Genomic DNA, 24,511 nt, shown 5'->3' on the forward strand with positions numbered 1-24,511 from the left:
CGTTGAACACGATGTGGATACGATTTGGAGGTATAAAAACGAGCAAAGGGAAAAAGTGGTGCAATTTTGATCAAAATTTTTACGATGCCTTCGTAAGAGAGGAAGTGAAAGTGCTCGATTTCCAGCGAGTGACCAACTGGGAGAAACCTGGCGATCTTAAAATAAAACTTAGCCAAAGATGCACGCACGCAGTTTGCACGGCATGAATTATGAAAGTGGCGCGTGTTGCAAGCATTTTACGCGGTTCCACGCGAATCGAAGGATAATAAAACAATCGTACGTATGCTGATGCACCATATAAATATTTGCAAGCAACCGCGGCCGTGTTGAATTTTGAAATCAAGGCAAACAAATGGTGCGCGATAAATATCCTGTTCGACGGTCTAAGATGTAATGTTTATTTGCTTTTTTATTGAAAAGAGAGAAGATAGTTTTAAATGTTCTATATCACGCCTAGTATATTTTTATTCTATTTTATTGTTTTATTATACGGTAATATTTTAGCGTCGTTACGATAACGTTCATTGAAATGAAGGTGTTAAGCCCAAAACGTGTATTTGTGGAAAGAAAATAAAGCAGGTATCTCCTACAAATAATATTTGACGTTTCGGTTCAATACATAAACTTCAAGCGGAATCTAAGCAGAGTTCTAAATGTCTTATTTAGTTTAGAATTTCTTTCGTTCGGTATATTTGGCTTTGGTTAATTTCAAGTTACGTAGGTGCGTTTGCTTGGACACGTGAGAAAATATCTAAAGTTACGTTTTATAACAACTTTTTTAGCCAACTTTGCTTGTTACAGTATATCATGTGTATGTACTTTCTCTTAACTCGTTCTATATGCTTTTGCCTATAGTGGAAGAAAAACAATAACAAAGAACGTATAAAATTAATTTAAAACAGTCTCTTGCTGCTACCACATCTTTCTTCTATTTTTACGACTTTCCATTTCGCCTTTCGTATACTTTCACAATACCCTACTTCCTAAGAGATATTTCCGATGATTTTGTTCGTTTCGAGTGACATTTTGGACGAAATTAATTTCCAAAGACCCGTTATCGTACAATTTGAAACTCGGGGACAAGTTTCGCTGTAAGAGATTGTCGGAAATGAATTTCATCGAAAAAATTGTTTAAATTTCGTATCGATGCTGCTTAATCTAATCAACGTGGAATTCCTTTCGTTCTATCCTCGAGCGATCTGCACACAATACATACTGTGTAAAGAAGTAATGAAAAAGAAATATTGTTCTTGTCTCTGGTACGTGATTATGGCTGAATCGCGGCGTTCTTCGTTTACATACCTGCTTCTGCATAACCGGTTATATTTACCGATAGATCTTTGTCTTATCAAGCATACTTCTTTCGTTTCTGTAGAAAAAAGACACGTTACTTTCTACAGGAAGTGACTGTTTCGTGTAGTACTGGTTCAAGACCGATATAGGACGACCGTTCGATCGTTCGAGCATGGCTCGTGATGGAATTACGCGTATCCGCGTGTATGTCTTTCGTTAACGTTTTAAAAAATTGACTCACTGATAACACAACGATATACGATTATATGTACGATACACGTTCGATAAATCGGATTCGAATCTACGTGTAGGATGATTTTTTTTTAAACCGTTAAGTGCGCGATAACCTCCATCGAACGTACTTTAAAATTCGTTTCACCTTTGCTAGCATCTAGTCTCTTCCTGCTACTTTTTACTTCCGTGATAAGCATTTGCAGTCACCTTGAAACCGCAGAGTATCGTGCCTGACGGAACTGGACATATCACGAAGGTAGCCAATCGAATTTGTATTCCACGCGCTCGCTCTTTTGTTTCCTTATCGCGTGCACCCTGAAGAACAGCCGAACGAGGTCCCCTAGTTTTGCGAATTCCTGCTAAAGAGGTCAGCGAAGAAAGGAAGCCGGTTTCAAACGAATTAATTGAAAATCGAGGCGAATACCGGTAAACCCGTGCTACGCGTTGCTGCGAGATCTCCGTTCTTGGAGAGGACCTCGTTCGACGCCCACGTCCTCTCTTCAATAAGAAAATTGGAGAAACTGCGCTTCGCAATTGCACTTTTTAAGAATCTCGAGCGATCGTAACGTTGAACGTGATATGTCCCGCGCGAAACTGGCAAATTGAGGAAGCACGTTTTAAAGTAGCCGTACAACGTGAAACTACGAAATCTACAGACTCGCCGTCTCCAATTTTAACGAATCGTGTAATTCGCGAATATAAGACGATCGTATAATTTCAGACAATTGAATTGTAATTCGTTCGCGAGAATTTTGCAGAGGTGGTTTATGGCATTCGCGGTCAAGATCGTGAAGAACTGGCGGCGCAGTTCGAGGACACGGGACGAAGTAAACAATGGAATTGCAGAATTAATTTCATGTTTGGAATTAAATAATCGAACTTAGATGGTCAAATACTACATTTAAATTTTACTTCGATGGACAATGAATATCAAAATATTTATTATGAAACGATGGATTCTCTATTATTTTTGTTTAATTATCGAATTTCACCCGACGGAATTTCCCTCGTTGAACTAATAATTTCTATTCCAATAAACCGAAAGAATCTGATTAAGTTCGATTTCGATGATCAAGCGATGATTTCGACGATGTTAACTAAAAAAAAAAAGGGGACCAAGTGGAATGGAAAAATTGTAAGAAGGTCCGAAGAAGGTCGAGTGTTCGGGGCACGTGCAAAAGACACGATTCGATTATTAGCATGCAATCCACGCTCACTTTGTACCATTTCGATCCGACACGGTTTCGTGGTCGCCTGACCGACGAAATGCTCGCTGGAAGGTTCAACCGGGCCTGACCGGAGAATTTCAACTCTAAAAGGCAACAAAACATCTCATTACTTCTACCTCGTTGCACACAATACATCCATTGTTCAAGTATATTTCGAAGAACCGATTAGTATGGAGAATTAAATTCAAATGATGGACAAAGTGCGAAAAGCAACGACTTAATCGGATCGTTTCCTAACGAGAGAGTTTAACGAAATTCTTAGCTGCTTTACAGCCAAGAGACGTTAACGGTAAAAGTTATTATTGCAACACTATTGTTGTATAACGTTTGCTCGATTTACGTTTCGTTTAAGATTTATCGCGCGTTATTTACTTGGAGTGCAGTTTCCAAGAAACTCGTTGTTATTCCATGAATCGAACTAAGTAAGTTTGCGTGGTTCCACGTGAAATTGGATATTGGGTGCTCGTTTTCCAAGCTGTTTACATCGTCCGAACAATCTATTGCACGTGTTTTGCGACCAAGCGTGATTGCCTGGCCACTGACGCGACAAATTCGAAATCGACCAGGCCACTAATTTTGTCCTCCCGAGGGCAGATAGCACAAAGTAGGGGATGCCTCCTCGTGCTTCTCTGATAATCTCTCGATAATCTTGATGCTTTTACACGAAACTTTTAAGGAACTTTGCTTCTCGTCGATGCTTACCTAACGTAACACTCGTTAAATGCTCATTCTCATATCTAATGTATTTTTAATATCTCTCATTCCCCATTCTTCGGCACTTTCTTCGGCAATTTACGACACTGTCAAATGGTTAAACAGCTCATACATTCGTTCGAACAACTTTGATGCTTTCAAAACATTTTCTTCCAACTGTGTAAAAAGATTTTTCTATCGATCGTTAATAACAGAGACTGACATTTTCCTAAAGAAGAAATAAAACGCACCAGAGTCAGGACCAGTTTTTCCCACGACAAATACATGCATCAACCCGAACGACACTCCTAAGAGAATATCCTAAAGAGAGAGAAAGAGAGAGAGAGAGAGAGGAGAGGAAAAACAAAAAGAGCGGCGTTACACGGTCGAGTTACCCATTATCGATTCATCGATCGCGCGAGCGGCGAGCATCGCGATATTTACCGCTGGATCGCTGTTTCGTTCGCACAGGAAGTGTGTCAGGGTGATCGTAACCGAGTTTTCACACGATGAAGCGCGTTGTTGTGTCGGTTTCGTGGCGCTGTTAATGGCATGGAAATTCGACCGCGTGGAGGGAAAGAAGGACACGCTCCAAACGATTTTTCCCAGGTTTTAGCCGGCTTCGAGATTTATCACGAGCTTGGCCATCGACTTGGAAGCGTCCCGGTGCACGCCGTCCCTGGAAAAGGTCAATACACTCGAGTTGCACCGCGTCGCGAACCTTATTGCTCGGCTCGACGCCCGCTACGTCGTCGTCCAACTTGAAACGGTTTACTTACTGTAACGGCAGCGAACCGATTTACCTGCTTCTCTCGCCTTTGTTGCCACTCGTTGCCACGATACCCTACGTGTGTGCAAACGATAGGAGGATCGAGCCTCTCGTACGCGATGAGAGCCGCTTTTAATTAAAATTTGATTGCGCTACTCGCACCGCACGGCTGTTAAGTTTTGTCGTAAAGTTAGAACCGATAACGTAACGTAGTTGCCAATGCGCCAAGTGTAGAGTTTTAAGAGAGTTTTCAAGACCCGTCTAAAACATGACAAAGGAATATTTAATCTTAGATAAACCTGTTTCATTCGCACTCTGTGACTACAGATGTTACGACGGGACATTTAACCCTTTGACGTAAACGTAACATCGTGCTACACGATAAACGTATCTGTTTTGGGCGAAACTGACCCTGATTCCAATTATTAGTTGCTCGATTCGGATCGAGGAAGAAATTGCGATCAATCGCAGCTTGCTATTCCGATAGCTAAATAAGATTCTGATTCGAAAAAGTTACGTTCAAATATTTTAATTGGCACGCAACGTTCAAAAGTAGATATATAGAAAAATATCGTAAGACGGAGCAGTGGCGAATTTTTTGCTATTAACCGGATGTTAATGAAACTTTCATAAAATAGGCTTCGCGATAAGCTCATTGATGATTTGAATGGCAAAACACAGATTAGTACGATCAACCTCGTTTGATAATATTTGCGTAAAGAGCGGATAAATTACATATTAATATTCTTTTTTACTAGAACGATTAAACGGTTATCGTGCAGTGTGAATAACCAGGAATTACATAATCGCGAGATTATGTCCATAAACTTTGTACAAACGACGTAAAGCTATAAAATAACGTAAGTAACGTGAAGCTATATATATTGTACCTATGCGTGTAGAACATTTATTTATTATGGGAACGTTCACCTATTTCCCTAATAACGTTGTTACGTCTGCCATTTGAAAAGTTTACACGCTTTAAACGTTGCACTTAAATGTTAAACTTCTTCTGATACGAACAGAGTTAGCACGGTATTTAGCCATAATTCTTACAGCGGAAATTATAAAACGGTATTTATGGTTACTGCCTATGTATTTCTTTCCTACCTTACTTTGCATAGGATGTTCTAATTGAAAGTACAGTTGAACCACCGGTATTTCAATTAATCATCGTCTTTCAAACAACGCAGCTATGCATTATACGATAGAACATTGATATTGATTACTTTTGGAACCATTCGTAGATAAAACAGTAAAACGTTAGAATAGCAGATATTCGGACAACAGAGACCAACAGAGACGAAGTCTGAGATATTCTGCAACTTTATTTTTGCTCCATGATCGATACCTATACGATATATCTAGTGAAACCGGAAATTGAAAGATCTTCATCATCGTAGATAAGTATGAACAGGTTTTACGCCGTTCTTCGCTTCGTCGCTAGTATTGGGAAATATTTAATTTTCTTACGCGACGACCAATAAGCTGAATAACATTATACCAGTTAGCCTTGGGCTGTATTTTATCGATAAATGCCACTATATCGTCTACACCCATGATCGATCGAAGAAATCTTTTCAACGTGTACGTTACAACGTTGCGCGGCAAATGTACTTCCTGCTGTTCGAATTTATTACATTTTGAAATCGCACGTCGCGTTTAGACGCGTTAAAAAATTTGATCCGCTTTTCGTTAGCGTATATTACAACGTAATATATCGAATTTTAATGTAACGGCTAACAGAATAGAAATCCAACGAAATGATAATGCAATACAAACGACACTAAGCGGTTGAACGGAAGAAAAACGGAATGTCGAAGAAGCCGAACGAAATTACTACAAATAATGCAAAGATAAAGAATTACATCTACGTACAGTTGCTAACAATGAACGCATTTCGCTCGTTTAAGTAGTATTTGTACGAGCTGTTTTAGTTCACGCTTGGCCGCCAACTCCAGCTACTACTCGCTATCGAAAGGTAATCAGGTTCTGCGTAACGGTGATCTAGAAGAATATTGTGACTGGTTTCAACGTTCTACGCGTTCGTACTGCTGCAATTATTCGTGTAGAGCGTAGAATCTACGGGGAAAAGGGTCGAACCGCTAGTTCTAGCGATACAGTATGGCGAGCCGTGGTTTTATACTAGGCGCGATAAAAAGATGACGCTTTATCGACTGCTTTCGGAATCCAGAATTATAAAAAAAACGTTTTTACACAAAACGACTATGGTAGTAGCAGCAGCAGCAGCAGTAGTAATAGTAATAACAGTAGTAGTAGTAGTAGTACTATTAGTAGTATCTGTTCATTGCATGGACTTTCGTCTGTTATTATCTTAAAGTTAGACGAACATTTCGTGATAACTATACTTACTTCCAGTTTACGTTATGCTTATTGACATATTATTTATTTACAATCAGTGCTTAGATCTATGTTACCGTTGCTTATTGACGACGAAAGAGGTATATACGACAGTGATATAATATCGATCTACCTGGCGGAAAATTTTTACATTTCGATATTTATCTGCCTTGTCAATTTTCTCGATTAGCGTTTGATTTTATTGAAAATGTTGAAAGAATAGCGTTGCGATTAATTGTTACGCAGTTGACAAAGAACACGAATTGCGCAATACGATGTTGTGTCACGATGAATAACGATCTGTGTCTATGAGGTGACAATGCGGGTAAGTGCAACAAAAGAAATCGATAATGACCATTATGTACATATCTTTTCGACGGAATCCTATTCTATCTTGAAACGTATTTCTGAAACTTTTGTATCGTCGTTGCTTCGCGTTATTGTTATTAAATCTATCAACACTTTCGAGGTACTACTATCGCTTTATTCGCTTCACAATCAGTAAATTAATTTTACCTCGTAAAAGTACAAGTACATATTGCAGCGTGATTTATAAAAAGTGAAATGGGATTGAAAAATGGGGAATGTGTACACGGATGAGTCATAAAAGAAGGATAAACGCGTGTAAAGGTAATGTTCGAATCGTTTTTACAAAGTAACAAAAGTAATTATTGTGTTTTGCCCGCAGCAGTTCGTTCATGTAGGACGAGATCCAATGATTGCCGAGTAATAAATTGCGGCTTTGTAACTATTCATGAGAGGATTCGCAAGAATTCCATTTCTCATCCGCTTAATCTCTAAACTTACGTAAAGGATGGATATAATTGTAAAACTAATGCTTATATAACCGTCATTTAGAGACTCGTGTATTCTTTAAAAAACATATTGAACTTGAATTGAATCGAATCGATCACAGGGACCAGATATTCCGGCTGGCTGTTACATTTTCATTTTTATTAAAATACGAATTTTTTTACCAAAGTTACAAAATACTGTACGTCTTGTTTCGTGCGAAATTCTACGAAATATCGTATATATGGAAAAAATGTGATTTTCTTTCCAGCAGATTTTATTTACCACGAAACAGGAAGCTATTCTGGTTTGCCTATTTCGAAACCATACCACCGCGAAACTATAAAAATGACGATCATCGACGCTCATGGAGTTCCATTTTCTCGAACTCTTTTCTCGTGAATCATAGTTTGCGGTTAATTCGGCATAGACTTCAAGGTTCGCGAAACCATTAATACGAAACTATACTCCGACGTATTTCCATTAACAGCCGACTTTTACTACTCGCTGCTGTTTAGCAGAGCGAAGAAGATTGATCTTCGTGGATCGTGCACGATCTACCAATTCCTTCCAAGGACATAAATACGTAAATCTTGTTGATGGTCAGATGCCTGAACGGGCCCGGCGTTAAAATTCAAATTGCGTAAAACGAAATTGCCAAACTATCGGTAGATTCTTAAAACGGTTTGATGTAGAAATTTCTGAATACGCGTTTCTTGAAGACTCGCATGTTTTTTGATACGACGAACAAAGACTCGTTTTCCTTTGCAATATATATTTTCTCGTGCGTCGTTTCATTCTGATATCTTTGATAGCAGCTTTATATCTTCGATAATTCCAGCGTTAAAAATCTTGCCACATGTCTCTTCCATCTTCTTATCGTTCGGTTAACGTGTCTCTCTTTTTCGTATAAAAAGCACGAGATTATTGACTGTTCAGATGAACAGCGCGATAGAAAGGGAGAAGAGAAATATTGACATCATCGTTTTTTATTTTCAATTGCGAAACTTTATTTACTGGCTTGTTAATTTTGAATCGCGTAGAACGCAAGTCTCCGGCGATAAAACAGGCCGATAATAATACAATGAAACGATCGCGAAGAGAAGTTCGTCGAAAGGAAAATGATATTCATTTCGACCATTCTATGTTTTGTTTCAGAAATCCAACATGGTGGAAGAGGCGATCGACGTTGGAACGCGGGCTAACTGTGATAGCAGTTTGCGGAGTGCTTTTATGCATCGCTTTGGCTGTTGCACTTGGTGTTCTGGCTGCGAACACTGCAACCTGCGACACGTCATCTAGAAACGGTAAGAATATCTGCAAACGCACAGTTTGACGATTCGCGAAAGATGCCTGAATTCACGATCTCGTACAAAGCGTATTCGATATCGAATACTCGTTCTCGATCGTGGTCGAAGCATGTTGAAAGTTTAATAAGAATCGTGTTCTCCATATTTTTCCCTGACTAATTGCACTCCTGTAGTTAGGTCGTATGACTTAAGTACACGCCTTAACGAGCTTATAAATGCCATAATTACTTTCAACGTGGATTCACGAAGACGACGGACCGTCGTTACACTTCCGCTGCAATTAAAACACTGTCTAACATCGTTTAATGGCTACCATTAACAATCGTTGAAACATCAATTGAGTCCTATGATTCGTATCGTGAATATCAGTTTTCGGCAAAATTGTGCAATTAGGATGTCAGAGTGATTGTCGCGTATCTCGAAACAACAAACGAGGAAACGGAGAAACCGGTTGTCCGATGATAATCCGTAAATCGTTTCCGTTGAAACTCGTGTTATGGCTTTTTAGATGATTTTAAGAAATATCAGACAGATATTTTTCTTTTTTTCTTTTTTTTTCTTTCTATATAAATTGCCATGGACTTAAATAGAAATTAGTTCCACATAATAACTAGACTGCGCATTTTATCCGTTTCTTTCCTTGCAAATTCTTTTTCTACCGTTTTAATTCGACCCGCGTTCAACCGATAAAAATTCGGAAGCGACAAGCTTCTCGATCTCCCGCACGAGGAAACGGCTTGATAACGGTTTCGTGGGTATGTGAAAAGAAAATATTAAAAAAGAATTTCAGTCGCGTGAAAGTTGGCCAAACGGGCTTACAATCGAGTCGTCATAAATTTCATTGACAGCTTGTGTCACGTGCGACCTATTTTCTCACGTTGATTTATCCTTGCGAATCTACGCGCTTCTCTTGGTTTCTCGAAATATCATATTGTTGCATAAAACAAGTCGCTTTATTAATATTCTTTTTTCGTTCGTTAAATTTCATCGGCCTGGCCTTTGCAGTCGTAGTAATTTAGTTTAAGCTATTAATCTATTATTAGGAGAGTCTTAATCGCCGTTACTAACCGTACCTGACGAATCTTTATATCGCGTTGTCGTTATGTAAAATCCATTTAGCCAAGGATATGTATGTATGTATTAATTAGTTTCGTTAGCTTCTACAGGTGCGTCACGTAACTTACCCCATTTCTTTCCTAGTCCAACACACATCGAACGAAATACGTACCACCAACTGACTACGCGAATCATCGGGAATTCAAATGGCCAAATTTCGTACCACTACTCCTAGATGACCAAGAGCGATCGATAAAAATACACGTAATGGATATTGCGTAACGTTTAACACATCGGAACGTAGCGTGTACTAGGTGAATCCTGAAATCAAAGCCAAAAAAACAGCACTCTCGTCTTACCCTTCTCTCGTCTACGAGATTACTATCATATGAGTAAGTCGGACTTGCTCGTGCTATAATCGCGTAACTTTATACGGTACGGTGAATCCGTGAATACACATTTCCTCTTTCTTTCGTTATAACGATCGGCCGACGAAGGATATACAGTATCACATCCGAAACGCGTAATAAAAAAAAAGGTCGTGACGTCAATAAGAGCGTCCCGATTCTGACGCATCGAGGTAAGTGATCATTGTTTTGAGAGTTACTCAGCCGGGCCAGGTCGTGCTTCTCGCCGATCCACGCCCACGAACTAAATAAGAAGCCGAGCTTTCCAATCTGTATATTTTCGATCGAGTATCGATCGACCACCCGCTAACATCATTAGAGAAACAACCAAATATGAATCATCGGAATATTTTTACGGATCATCGGCAAACGATCATGTTTTAGGAACTAATCGTCGAGGCGATGGCGCCGATACGATGTTTCTTTTTCTTCTTCGCGAACGGTCATGAAGTCGATCGATGAGAGTAAAACGATCGGTTTTACGATCCAGTCGGAGTATCTCGATTTTCGTAAATGTGTAAGCGTTCGAAGGCTGACGAAGCCTTGTCTCGCGTCTCTATTTTCGTTTTCTCTAGAGCAACAGCGACGCTTCCTAACGAGAAAGGGAAACGAATGCCGAAGATGAACGTGGTTGCAGGCTTTTGAACGAATTCGCGTTGATTGATAGGAGAGGTGGTTGTACACGTTTGAATGGATCAATCGCTTAAGGCTGATTATCCTGTGATTACACCGTGAGCGGCATCGCGTTGCACGTGTTTGCACGAAGGTTCGTTCAAACTGTGAAGCGAATAGCGACGGGAACAATGTAGGAACACGCGCGACGCCACTGGTTGGACGGTTTAACGGTTACATTGCTTTACATTCCTCGTTCTCGGACGAGTATATTTATTCTGGCACATCTTTTTATCATTCGAGATACTCTTCGAGACCGCTCTTTTAGCTACTCGTTACAGGTGGATACGATACGTGAAAGGTGCTTTCGTATCTTGCGCTCGTCTTCGATGATTCTTCTCCTAGTGAAAAGTAGGATTTTACGAATATATGGCGCAGCACTGTGTAATAGTAGAAATCCATGGTCTGTTAGACGATAAGATTGCTTGTTATCACGGCTTAAAAAGCGACCGGCACTAACAATCATTAACATTGTGGTCCTGCGTTATTTTTGTGTTGCAACCGCACCTGCATCTGCGCCTGCACGAGAGTAGATCCTGTTAACTCAGAGGGATTACCATCCACAGCCGATGCCCTAAATGGATATCAACAGAATAAAGGCGTTCATGTCATTGACAAGGGATCCAGCTGTGACGAGGACGTATGTTACACGAAAGAATGTATCCATACGGGTTAGTAGAAATTTAATCAACTTCGAGAAAAGTGTTCGTCGCGATAAAACTTTTAGCCAACTAAGCAACCGTAATAGGTAGCTGGGTACCGATTCTATATTTTTTTCAACCGAATTTTCATTTTTTTTTTTTTCTTTTTAACATCATCGTGTTGAAATTTATACAAGGATCATAAATATTAACGTTCCAAACGCTTCTAAAAGTTTTATCGTCGCGAATGTTCATCTCGGTTGTCTACCGCTGTACCGTTTCGTCACGACACGAAAGTAATTTTACTAATCGCGCTAAATCGTGAAACTTTAGCCGCTAGATTGTTGAAGAACATGGATTCCGAGGTAGAACCGTGCGACGACTTTTACGATTTCGCTTGCGGTGGTTTTCTGAAGTCTACCATCATCCCGGATGACAAGACCAGCGTAAACACATTCACTGAAATTAGCGACGAGCTGCAGAACCAGCTAAGAGCCAGTATCGAGGAGAAAAGTTCACCGGATGAACCGAAACCGTTCAGACTCGCCAAGAATTTATACAAGGCTTGCATGAACAAGAGTGAGTACATACATACGTACGTACTTGGATTGGTTATCTCCTGCTTGCAATAAGCAAGTAAAATTTATGTGGATAATGTTAAACGGTAATCGCAGGACGTATCTTAGTTTGGAAAAGAAACGAATAAGAACGTAAAACCGATTGAGAAAATATGTGGTTGGTCGGGGGTGATTACGGAACTTCTTCTTTAGTAGCTGTTAGATAAGATGCTCAGATTGGAAAATGTAATTATTTCAGCGGTCATCGAGCAGCAAGGTTTAGATCCTTTGCTCAACATTTTGCAAAAACTCGGCGGCTGGCCTGTGTTGGAAGGCGACCAGTGGAACGAAAATGAGTTTAACTGGAAGGAGTCGGTGTACAAGTTCCGCGAGATGGGCTACTCCGTCGACTACTTCATCGATTTCAGTATCGGCGTTGATCTGAAAAACAGCACGAAACGAACAATCGACGTACGTATCTTTACGCGTGCCCGTAAAACTTTAATCTCTCAAGCGAACGTGAAATCGTTCGCAAATAGAGTTACATCGACGAAACGTAGAAGTCAAACGCGCGAATCGCTCGTGTAAATTTAACTTTCCTTAAAGATCGTACCATTCAGCGGAATTTCGCAATAGTAATTATTGATTGCAAATTCAAATTACATTTACAATTATAATTCGATATTTATCTAAGTTTGAACACGTTTCTTAATAATTATGATTTTGCTTGCCAAATGAATAGATTGGATTTGAAATGCGCTTGCCGAAGTAATGATTAATGTCGCGACTCGGTTCAGTACGAAATTTCATGTTTAGGAATCTTTCTTCCCGTGGAATTTGAAAATTCTTTTTTCTTGCAGTTGGATCAAGCAGCCCTTGGACTATCGCGTGAATATTTATCCAAAGGTTTCGATGATAAAATCGTGCAAGCCTACTACAGCTACATGGTTGATATCGCGGTAATTCTTGGAGCAAATAAAACCGATGCAAAAACTGAATTGAAGGAGTCGTTGGAATTCGAGATGAAACTTGCCAATGTATGTTAGTTGTTAAATCAAATCGTACGATAATATACGAGATATCACGCAATGATTAACGAGTCGAATATAACGCTGATTCTGCAGATTTCTTTGCCGAATGAAAAACGTCGCAACGCTACTCTGCTCTACAACCCCATGACGATACGAGAGTTATCCAAGACCTATTCCAGTATCCCGTGGAAGGAATACTTCAACACTCTTCTGGCTACTAGTGCTCAAGTAGACGAAGAGGAAGTCGTGATCGTTAGCGTTCCCAATTACATCACAAGCTTGGAGAAATTATTAGCCACCACACCGAAAAGAGTGCAAGCTAACTATGTGATGTGGAGAGCAGCCGCATCCTCTGTAAGCTATCTCACGGACGAAATTCGGAAGAGACAACTGCAATATTCCACGGCGTTAAGCGGAAAAACGGAGAGAGAACCCAGATGGAAGGAGTGCATCGATACAGTTTCCAGTAGCTTGGCCATAAGCGTCGGCGCGATGTACGTTAGGAAATACTTCAAAGAGGATGCCAAGAAAAACGCTGTAGACATGGTGGCTGATATTAGGCAAGAATTCACCAAGATACTCAAAAAGGTATGTTTGTTTCAGACGAGAAGACTTATCGCTTCCACCTACAATACCACGATGAATGCTTCCAAATTTTTCAATTTAAAGATGATTCGACGTGTTCTTTAGGTTGATTGGATGGACGAAGAAACGAGAAAGAGTGCTCTGAACAAAGCAGCCAGCATGTCCAGTCATATCGCTTATCCCGACGAATTGCTGGACGACAAGAAACTGGAGAACTTTTACGAGAAACTGGAATTAACGACAGATAATTACCTAGAAGGTATCTTAAATCTGACTTTATTCGGGGTCGAGTATTCCTTCAGTAAACTGAGGAAGCCTGTGAACAAGACCGACTGGGTAACTCACGGAAGACCCGCCATCGTTAATGCTTTTTATTCGTCCATCGAGAACAGTATACGTGAGTATCGTTTTATAAAAGTCGATGGGACGACAATTTCGCAATAAATCGTTGACCGATACCAAAGAGACGATAACATTTGTATAATGCTTTTGCAGAATTCCCCGCTGGTATCTTGCAGGGTGCTTTCTTTAGTAACGATCGACCAAGGTACATGAATTATGGCGCTATCGGTTTCGTTATTGGCCACGAAATAACGCATGGCTTCGATGATCAGGGCAGGCAATTCGATAAAAACGGAAATCTGGTCGACTGGTGGGCACCGCAAACAAAAGAAAAGTATCTGGAGAAAGCGGAGTGTATTATTCACCAATACGGCAACTACACCGTCGAAGATGTTAACTTGAACGTAATGATCGACTTTTATTATACGCTGGTCTTATTTCCGTTTCCTCCTCATTCTCAATTGTCCACGATCATTTGCGTCAACCGATACGAATATTTGTTTAATACGAATTCTAATTTTAGGGGTATTGAGGAATGTCAATCTCTTTGTTCTATACATCACTTTACGTAAACTTTATCGAGCTCTTACGATGCAAATAACGCTCATCGATGCTGTTCGTCGAACAATATTCAAATATCGAATTTTTTCTTACAGAGGTCAAACTCGTGCATAATACGCACTTGTGAACCAAACGTTAGATAACAGCTGGTATAAACACGAAATTCAACTTGGTAGACTAGTTATTTTAACGTAGAATAATGTTTCTTAAACAACGAACATGTTCTTGACAGTTTATTTTGTAATAATACGCAAATTTTTTGCCCGCTAAGGTTTATTGAAACTAGGCATATACAGATATAAATATTGATGACGTTCTTTCGTTCTCTTCTTTTTTTTTTTCTTAATCAATTTCGCGAGCTCGCTGTTTTTTTTTTTTTTAGATAGACAATGAAACATCGTAATTTATAAATCTTTCGTTTAAAGATTTGAAGGCATGTATAATAACGCTATAGAAATTTAAATGCAACCTTATATCTCTTCTTCCTTCTCTTACTTTCATTCGTTTAGAAAATAATGCATGTCTCAAATATTCAATCCAGAAAGAAGGAAATATAGATATATAAAAAAGAATCGCTTCGTTTCCTGTTACAGTTAAACGGTATCAACACTCAAGGTGAGAATATCGCCGACAACGGAGGAATAAAAGAAGCCTATTTAGCATATCAAGAATGGGTACAAAGAAATCATGCGGAGCCAAAGTTGCCAGGACTCCCTTATACTCCTGAACAATTGTTCTGGATCAGTGCAGCGAACACTTGGTGCAGCAAGTACAGGCCGGAGGCGATGAAACTTCGCATTACCACTGGTTTCCACAGCCCTGGTAAATTCCGTGTTCTGGGGCCACTTTCCAACATGGAGGAGTTCTCGAAGGATTTCAACTGTCCTCTTGGCTCGAAGATGAATCCGAAAAAGAAATGCGCTGTTTGGTAAAGATCAATACAGTGCAAGAACAATGAGATAGCAGAAGTTATAGTTAATCGACAGCGATGAAATTTGTTCTTCAAAATGTTAAGGAAGAAACGATTCATGTCTGAAACAGCTTTCCTCTGGAAGTTTCGTTAGAATTGACAATCTGGTTCGGTCAGCGGAAACTGTTAGAAATAAAATTTGCGTGTAGCTCGGCGGATCGTCGTAAATCATGATCGGATCTGCTTAAGGAATAAAAGTGAAGGTGCTTCGGTAGCAGTGGAACTGATGAAATTCAATTTAGAGGCACGATCGTGCTCGAGAAAGATCTCACTAAAGATGCCCAAAGAGATCCTCGTTCGTAAATTGACTTGAATTACATGGTTACACAGTGCATGTTACTAACATTGTTCGCTAATATATAAGTCTTTTTTTATGAGAGAGACGTCCGAGTTCCGACTAGTATTGTAAATAAAGAAACCAGCGAGAAACGAGGCAGCGCGTCATGATGATTTGAAATTTTCTGTAATTGCATTCTAGGAAATCGGATAAGCAGGTGTTAATAGGTTCTGAAATATTGAAGAAAAATGGAACGAAAATGGACACGTTTAAACTGTGATGATTTTATAGGAAACGACAATAAAATAGTGAAAACGGTCTTTCGATTAAAACTGTAGGATGACGCGCAAACAAAAAAAATATATATATAATTATATTGTTAATTATATTTTCAAATGACATTGTTTTACTGATATGTATATATTTATATATATATATTATTAATATATATATTTATATACATGTATATATTAAACGATGAAGTTAATACGTGTTTTTTTGCTATCTGTATGATATTCATTAGGCTCCGTTGAGCAGCGTAAGGTTGTTCATTAGAGTTACCATCTCAAAGTACTTAGACAATGTAGTATTAATCGTAGTTTTTAACGTACAGGTGATGAATAAACACCTGTGTGATTACTTTTGTACTATTTTACTTTTGTTTTTGCATCTATGTATCACATAAGCGTTTATTTGTATCGTAATTTCTTTGTTTCTCGATTTCAAACACAACATTACCGCGTGAGGATCTAACACTTAGAGCCAGCGATACTACTTATATTTATTATAATATCATATTATTTTAAGTTTAAACAGTTTAAATGTATTCAGTTTAGATTTAAATGTATCTAGTGTATTTCTGTTGAATATAAAATTTTTAGAAAAATATCGAAGAGAAGATTTCATCTTAAATTTGACAATAGAATTGAATGCGAATCTCTTTTTACATGTTATACATTGCAAAAATGTATACATTTTTTAGTTATATTATACAATTCCTTGAATAAAATAAAATCATAAAATACCTGACATGGGAATTGTTAACATCCAATAAATACGCTCCAAGTTTCATGGAATATTATTTATTTTTGATCAAAAAAAAGGGATAAGAATACAAATTACATTTTAATTGATACATCAGTTTTTAAAGTAACGAATACAAGAACTTCATGTTCGAGCGAATTAAAAATGATAATAAATTGTGACACCAGGAAGCAGAGTTGTCATTTTGTAGTTGATCATAATTTAAGTAATTATACTAATAATAAACTATGAACATCGTTATGAATATATTTTCTACGCTAATTTTTTATTGTGCAATGCATTAAAATTTGAAATGAAAAGTATTGTACCCTGCTCCTGGTGTCACAATTAAACATATCTATATTTTTACGCAGTGCGTAATCCAAGTAACGAAAATCGAATTTTCATTTAACTCAATTGCTTTGCTGTTGCGGTTTCGACCAGTCTACATTCAAGATAAGGTGATCGTAACCATACCCATTAAGCGTAGCAATAGCTTTTGCTGCTTCCACTCTATATTTGAAATGTACATATGCAAATCCTTTGCAAAGATTAGTTTGTTTGTCTTTTGCGAGATAAAATTTAAGAACAGATCCAAATGGCTTGACAAGTTCATCCAAATCTGCATCTGTCGTACTTTCTGATAAATTGGAAATACGAATAGCAGTAGTATCGTCACGTCTTTGCATCTGCATAGAATCTCCTCGTTTACTGCCTCCATCGCGCATACCAGGTGGTATGTATTTACTACCTTGAGGTTTCAATTCTGTCATTGCTCCAGGAGCACTGGTATTAATGAGTGGTTTTTTATCATCTGGCACTTTACCTGCAAATTAAATCGCATATTCCATAGAATTATATAATCTTAAATGTTTCTTTCCAAAAATTAATTTATCGTAATGAAACATACCTCCAGCAAGGACAGTGTCTTTGTAAGGGCATTTGGAAGTCCAATGGTCTCCATTACAATTACGACATTTAACTACACCTTTATCTCCCATACTCTTCAACTTGTCAAGGCTATCTTCTTCAACCTTATTTTCTTCTTCTTTACTAGAAATGAATTGCATGAAGACATCTTCACCTCCAACTGTAGTAGCAGGATTAGGTCCAGGTCGGTCATCTGCAGAGTCTCCGAATTTTGCCCAATTTTTACGGGCGGCAATTGTCTTTGAAACAATACGTCTCTCGATCTTATATGTTCGAACTACCTTGACCTTTTTATTATCTTGATTGTACTTGTATTCAGTGAGGATTTTAAACCCATTTTCATAAGTCTCTGAAGGCGGAGGTAACGCTCCTCCCTCTTCTTCTACTTCATCTGCCCAGCTGGATTTTACTTCTGCTACAGGCATTCCCGTAATTTACCTGATACAGACAAATATTACTATTAATGATATTTTCGAGTTATTCAATAATAGATGAAAAATATAAAATTAAGCTGCTTTAAATATGTGACAGACGTGACGCAATAGGTTAAGTAGCAACATTAGTAAATGAAACGATATTGATAATATTAAAGCTGTTTAACTACGATAGGCAACAAATAATTAAAACGTAACAAAGTAAGCGTCACATAAAAGGAATTTACAATATTGTATTTTGTAACATAGTGAACACATTATGAGAAAAGACACGTTTACGTTAGAAAATTGTAAAAATAATGTGGCGGTAGAAACTTGATCTTTTGATGAAAATATATTAGCGTAAATATTTACCGTTCAAAGTTATTGCACAGAGAATCGATGTGAACACAACTATTATAGAAAATTGACAGAACAGCAAACCCTATGAAATGTAAATGAAAATGAGCCGAAATGGAGAATTTTCCGCATGTGATAAATTGGCGTGTCAGCCGCTCTAGCGGTGGTTTTTCGAAACACGAATACTCGAGTATTAATGGCGACGTCTAGCGTTGTCGTGTTCATTGTGAAAAAATAATGTTTTCCGGAGCCGTACCACAATCGTGTACGGAAAAGTGTTAACGAAAGTAATAACAAACGTGATCGAATTCGGTGTAAAAGTAAAAGAGTAATCGTGATAATGGACCAGGCACCTGCAGGTAAGAAAAGAATGTTGTGATTTGGTGATTTGGCCAAGCGCGGTCTTGCACATTCCCACTCCGGGCGAGCATATTAACGTTCCATCTTTTTTATTAACCGTAATGTCTATGATCTATCATTTTAGCATTTTAGTTAGTCAGAATTGGGGATTTGTGAGTTTCCATGCAATGGAAATAATGAGATACGTTTAAAAAAGACAAAATGTAGATTCTAAATAGTAGGTTATGTAAACCTGTGCAACGTATTAGGCTACCATTAAAAAGCAATTCACTCAACGAATTAAATTATCCTCAGGCAAATCTCCGTAGATACGTTCACAAAGTGATAAATTTCAAAACAGATTCAATATTTCAGGTTACGATGGGCTGATTTAGGACTGCGTACTTTAAAAAAATAAGAGATCCTATTTCAGTACTGTATTTAAATATTGCCATTTATATTGTAATAATTGTATAAGTAATTCATTATTGTTAGGTTATTGTACTAATTCTGTTTATTTTGGTATAATACCCAGATACAGAGTTACGGAACATCATAGACAAACTGGCTCAGTTTGTGGCTCGCAATGGACCGGAGTTTGAGCAGATGACGAAAAACAAGCAGAAGGACAACCCAAAATTTGGTTTCCTGTTCGGTGGAGAGCACTTCAACTACTATCAATACAAAGTGACTACAGAGCAAGCCAGTAAGTGGGATACAGCCCCTTAACAGCTACAACAATTGAGAAGCATAATGGCCATGCTTTATTCAACGAACAAGGAATGACTTTGAAAAAGAGATACGGGTGAAAGGGTCTGAATTCGTCATAGTGAACATACAAAACTATTATTCATCGAATATGAGCACTTCGTTTCAAGATTTTGGGATTGCTATTTATTAAGCAGAATGCTTTAGCTAAAGACATATTCTATTTCTTGGCAATGGTGATTTTAAGAAGATGTAGTTTTAAGATTCTTAATGGAGCTTGTCTAATACGGACTACATTGTTGATATATTGCTTCAATCTATGTGGGAACTGCAACCCACTATAATACCCTGTAATACCCTAGTACTGTAAAAAAAAAAAAGTAAAAAATACATGTATATATATAATAATAAATAAAACAGGGAAAGAATATAGTGCTCCCAAAAGACTTACCGAATTTTCGATATAATTCTCTAATAAATGCCAAGAATTTTATTATGCACTGGTAGAAGATAAGACTCAACAGAAATTGGACTATTTGTATACTTTTTCAATATCCATTGAAGGAATCAAACATCTTACAATAATCCACCGTCATTCGTTTACAGTTTTAAAGCAAAAAGGAATAAATCCAATGCAAAATGCAGACCCACGTTTAAACGTTTCGCAGCAGCAGCAGCAAACAGCCGCTACCGTCGCGCAGCCACTGAATAACGTCAATCTTGCACCTGGCCTAAATACTCAGAACAATGGATTAAATCCAGTTGTGGGAATTGGACCAGTGGGAAATCAAGGTGGTCCAGTTATACCTGGAGTACTAGGACAAATTGGAGGGCCAGGAAATGCAGGACCACCAATTGGACCAGTCCCTGGTGCTATGGGAGGTGTGAATCCATCTATTGGTGGTGTTACTCAACCGGTTAACATTGGCGGACCTCCCGGATGGCTTCAAAATGAGTTAGCAAATCTTCAGTCACAGCAGACAACGCTACAGGAACAAGTTAGACAATCAGAACAAAATCTGGCTGCGCAACATGCTGCATTGATGGCGCAACAACAAGGAAGGGTTGAGGATGCTGTGAGACAAGCTCAAGAAACAGCTTTACAAAACAGTGCACAAAGCACAAACACAGACCTTGCTGCATTTGATGCGGTATTACAGCCTATCATTGATAGTTGCACAAAAGATAGCATAAGTGCAGGGAAAGCCTGGATACTTCAAAATTCGATTACTCCGCAAAGTAATCAAGTCGTTGCGGATCATTTGCTGAAAAAGTATGTTATATTTGACTTTAGCCATCATATACTATTGACAGTAGTAAATCAATTAATTTTTTATTGTTTCTTTCAGAGTCATTCAGGCAACCAATTTTAGTCATAAACTCCATATTATCTACCTGGTCAATGATGTCCTACATCATTGGTAAGTATGATATTTGTTTGGAAAAACAGTAACAGATCTTATATCTTAAAACATTTGTAAAAAATTTGAATTAAATTACATTATCTAATTAAGTGGGAATGGAAAATTTAACACTTCAATTTCAGTATAAATATAATATTTATAATAAAGTTTGATAACATTCATAAAAATAGTTGTGCACGATATTTAATTTTAAACTTCTTTAGTGCAAGAAAAAAATCTATGGATCTTCGCAAGGCGATGGAAAGTGTTGTTGTTCCCATGTTCTGTAACACTTCATTAGCTGCATCAGAAGAACAACTTAATAAATTAAATAAGCTATTAAGTTTATGGGAGTCAAAAAATAATTACTTTGATGAAGGAATTATAGATAAATTGAAACAGCCAAGCACATCTTGGTCTGAATATCAGGCTAACTTGGTTGAACAACATGCCAGCGCAATTACACCGATTACTACATCAACGAAACAAACCTTTGATAATTATCAAGCACAACATCAAGCGTTTGTTACACATGCTTTGAGACAAATTCAAAATATTGAGCAACAAAAAATTGCAATTGATCAGCAATTAAAAGCTCCTCCTCCGCCACCACCGCAATTGGTAAGTTGATCTTCTTTCCTCTATGTATTATGTATATATATGTATTCCACAAACGATAATAGAAATTCATACTTTACAGAACCAACAAAATATGTCTTTGCCACCTAGTCATTCCGGTCCTCCCGCTCCAATAAGCACAGATGTAAATTTCAGTCAACCGCCACCTGGATGGGGTGTACCACCCGGAAATGAACCTCCACCGTTTTCAAATGTTCCATTGCCAGATTTTTCAAAACCACCGCCTGGATTTGGCCCCCCACCTGTTATACACGAGCCCTCTGTCGAAGATTTAATGCCCAGTATGCCTTATTACGAACTTCCTGCTGGCTTGATGGTACCTCTAATCAAGCTAGAAGATGCTGAATATAAACCTTTGGATCCAGAAGCCATTAGGCTTCCACCACCTGCTCCACCAAGTGAACGGCTAGTAGCGGCTGTAGAAGCCTTTTATGCGCCACCGAACCATGATTCTCCACGGGACAGGTAAAGGCATATAACGCAAATTATACACAAACTAATTATGCTTGAAATATCGAGTGAAGTTTTTAATTGTAATATCTACATATTATAGCGATGGGTGGGAAAAATTAGGTTTATACGAGTATTATAAAGCAAAGAATGCCGCGCGTAAGCGCAAAGAAGAAGATATAGCAGCTGGTATAAGACAAAAATCAAAATCGCCGTCACCAATTCTAAGGCCAAGATCCAAAAGTCCTAGTCCACCAAAGAAACGATATCGAAGTAAATCGCGAAGTAGATCACGCTCAAGATCTAGAGGTAGAAGCAGATCTAGATCCCCTGCTGCTAATCATAGACGTAACAGTCGAAATAGCAATCATAATAACAGAAGCAGAAGGAGGAGAAATAGCAACAAGGATCGAAGTCCTGATAGAAGAATGGACAGGCAAGATCGAAGTCCAACTCCACCCAGTTTCCTGTAAGTATTAGTACTTAGTATAAAAGGATATTCTATGTGAATGTATATATATATATATATATCTGATTTCTACGAATGAATTCCTTTCAGCGGATCAACCTACAGTAAAGCTCCTCAAGAAATTAGCCTCGATGAGAGTAACAAAGGTCATCAGTTGCTCAAAAAAATGGGTTGGGGCGGTGCGGGACTTGGTGCCAATGAACAGGGTATTGAAGCTCCAATATCGGGGGGTGAAATTAGGGATAAAAACGATCAATATAAAGGCGTCGGTATTAATTTAAATGATCCGTACGAGAACTTTAGAAAGAGTAAGGGACAAGCATTCATAACTAGAATGAAAGCAAGAGCGGAAGAACGTGCCGAAGAAAGGGGTGAACGGGACTGAATCTAATGAGGATAAATAATTAATTTGTCTATAATCTTTTCGGCGAAATATAATTATCGCATGCAGTATGAATTCGCATGCTCTCACAACCGCAGTCGACACAAATTTCCAACGATCAATGTTCTACAATTCTACAATGTAACTTGTGTAATGATTTATTTTAGTCTTTATATTTTTTTCAATCTCTATTAGAATAATCAACGTTTTATATCCGTTATATATATATATATATATATGATATATATATAATATATATATATATATATATAATATATATATATATATATTATATATATATATATATATATATATATATATATATATATATATATATATATATATGATACATATATATCATTCTCTTATTTCATTGTATAAACGTTATACGATAATTGTTTATTATTGAAATTACGAAGTTACAACGTACATTCATACATATGTTATAGAATTGTATATTCTTGTTATAAGTAACGATCAATTATTTTATACTTTTAATTCAAAGAAACAGAGGAAGTGCATTGACTGAATATTGTGTCGATCATTCGTGGGCGCAAATCATTTATCTGTATATTTCCAATTGAAAAAGATACTACGAGTGAATGACGAAAAACATGAACAATTGTTTATAAACTTAATTACTTGTCAGTTTGTAATTAAGACAAGGGCTACGAAGGTTTCCTGTTAAACTTGCAGTGGCTGTTATATACTAAATTCAATTTTCATGGTGCATAACGCGAGAAGAAAAAATATAATTTTATGCGTCTTTTGTACATTATGTACAAAACTATTCGATTTTCGGCAACATTACCGTTAATAATAATAGATGGTTTGTCTATCGATAATTGGAAATATCTTGAAGAAAATAATAACCAAGTACACCAAAAGGATCGATTAATCAATATTGACCAATCGCACGGTTTATATCCATCGCGAACATGACATGCAAGATTACATATTATGTAATTGTATTCTGCACGGCAAAAAAATTCATTCTGTTTCCATATGAAACGATGATAAATTAATTCGCTGAATGTCTATATAAGAGAATAAGAGAATATCGTGCACTTGTCATCCGCACGTGAAAAAAGAAAAAAATATATGAAACTAAAAAAGTACTTGTATTTAGTAAGTTAATAAATGATTATATTCGATACATAAGATAAAATCGAGGAATAAGCATTATATGTTTAAACATAATGGTAGAAGAAAAGAATTGTAGAAAGAACGAGAGAAAGAGAGGGAAAATGTTCTTAATTAGAGTTAGCACGTCCTCGAGGCGTGCTATTGACGTACATTCGTACAAAGAATTTGCAGAGAATCATCGTAGATGTTGTTAAAGAAAATTAATTTAATCGGTTCAAAGATATTCCAGAATAATAATGTTCTTAGACTTTTTATACTGGTAGATTTATCGTCAGCTGTCACGTGCACGCGGATTCAAAGAAAAATAAAAAGATCTCGATAACTGGCTAGGAACAGCCGACATCCGATGGCATTGTTAATCGTCAGTTGCCTTCTTGAACTCCCCTAGTGGCAGTCGATATTGGAACCGAATACATAAATCCGACGTCAAACCGGTTTCACAGCGATAACAGTCAGAAGCCACACACTT

At 37.8% G+C, this 24,511-nt stretch overlaps 3 protein-coding genes across 7 annotated transcripts in view; 2 read left to right on the forward strand and 1 right to left on the reverse strand.

Annotated features, from left to right (window-relative positions):
• Positions 1–16,668, forward strand: part of LOC122573588 (neprilysin-2) — a 38,149-nt gene extending 21,481 nt beyond the window's left edge. For 3 of the 4 annotated variants that reach the window (XM_043740156.1, XM_043740158.1, XM_043740159.1), the window contains 9 exons: positions 8,530–8,678; positions 11,350–11,487; positions 11,791–12,036; positions 12,274–12,485; positions 12,875–13,051; positions 13,139–13,633; positions 13,736–14,027; positions 14,126–14,376; positions 15,127–16,668. In XM_043740156.1, coding sequence (XP_043596091.1) covers positions 8,530–8,678; positions 11,350–11,487; positions 11,791–12,036; positions 12,274–12,485; positions 12,875–13,051; positions 13,139–13,633; positions 13,736–14,027; positions 14,126–14,376; positions 15,127–15,465 — 2,299 coding nt within the window. In that variant the 3' untranslated portion in view covers positions 15,466–16,668. The remainder of the gene's footprint in view (positions 1–8,529; positions 8,679–11,349; positions 11,488–11,790; positions 12,037–12,273; positions 12,486–12,874; positions 13,052–13,138; positions 13,634–13,735; positions 14,028–14,125; positions 14,377–15,126) is intronic. The other variant, XM_043740157.1, reaches the window with a different exon arrangement.
• A 178-nt stretch (positions 16,669–16,846) lies between these two features.
• LOC122573594 (eukaryotic translation initiation factor 3 subunit G) lies at positions 16,847–18,672 on the reverse strand. Its single transcript, XM_043740179.1, has 3 exons — positions 18,522–18,672; positions 17,714–18,171; positions 16,847–17,629 (listed from the first exon to the last, which is right to left on the reverse strand). The coding sequence occupies exons 2-3, from the start codon at positions 18,156–18,158 to the stop codon at positions 17,217–17,219; spliced, it is 858 nt and encodes a 285-aa protein (XP_043596114.1). The 5' UTR covers positions 18,159–18,171; positions 18,522–18,672; the 3' UTR covers positions 16,847–17,216.
• A 38-nt stretch (positions 18,673–18,710) lies between these two features.
• Positions 18,711–23,108, forward strand: LOC122573589 (calcium homeostasis endoplasmic reticulum protein). Of its 2 annotated transcripts, XM_043740160.1 has the most exons (8): positions 18,711–18,865; positions 19,381–19,551; positions 20,160–20,826; positions 20,903–20,974; positions 21,181–21,577; positions 21,657–22,060; positions 22,149–22,514; positions 22,605–23,108. In XM_043740160.1, exons 1-8 carry the CDS (start codon positions 18,847–18,849, stop codon positions 22,897–22,899), a joined length of 2,391 nt encoding a protein of 796 aa, XP_043596095.1. In that variant the 5' UTR covers positions 18,711–18,846; the 3' UTR covers positions 22,900–23,108. The 2 variants fall into 2 exon arrangements, with proteins under 2 accessions (XP_043596095.1, XP_043596096.1); XM_043740161.1 differs by lacking the exon at positions 18,711–18,865 and having other exon boundaries at positions 19,414–19,551; positions 20,222–20,826.
• Positions 23,109–24,511: the final 1,403 nt, after the last annotated feature.

This window comes from Bombus pyrosoma, linkage group LG12, assembly GCF_014825855.1.
Source record: "Bombus pyrosoma isolate SC7728 linkage group LG12, ASM1482585v1, whole genome shotgun sequence".
NCBI lineage: Eukaryota > Metazoa > Arthropoda > Insecta > Hymenoptera > Apidae > Bombus > Bombus pyrosoma.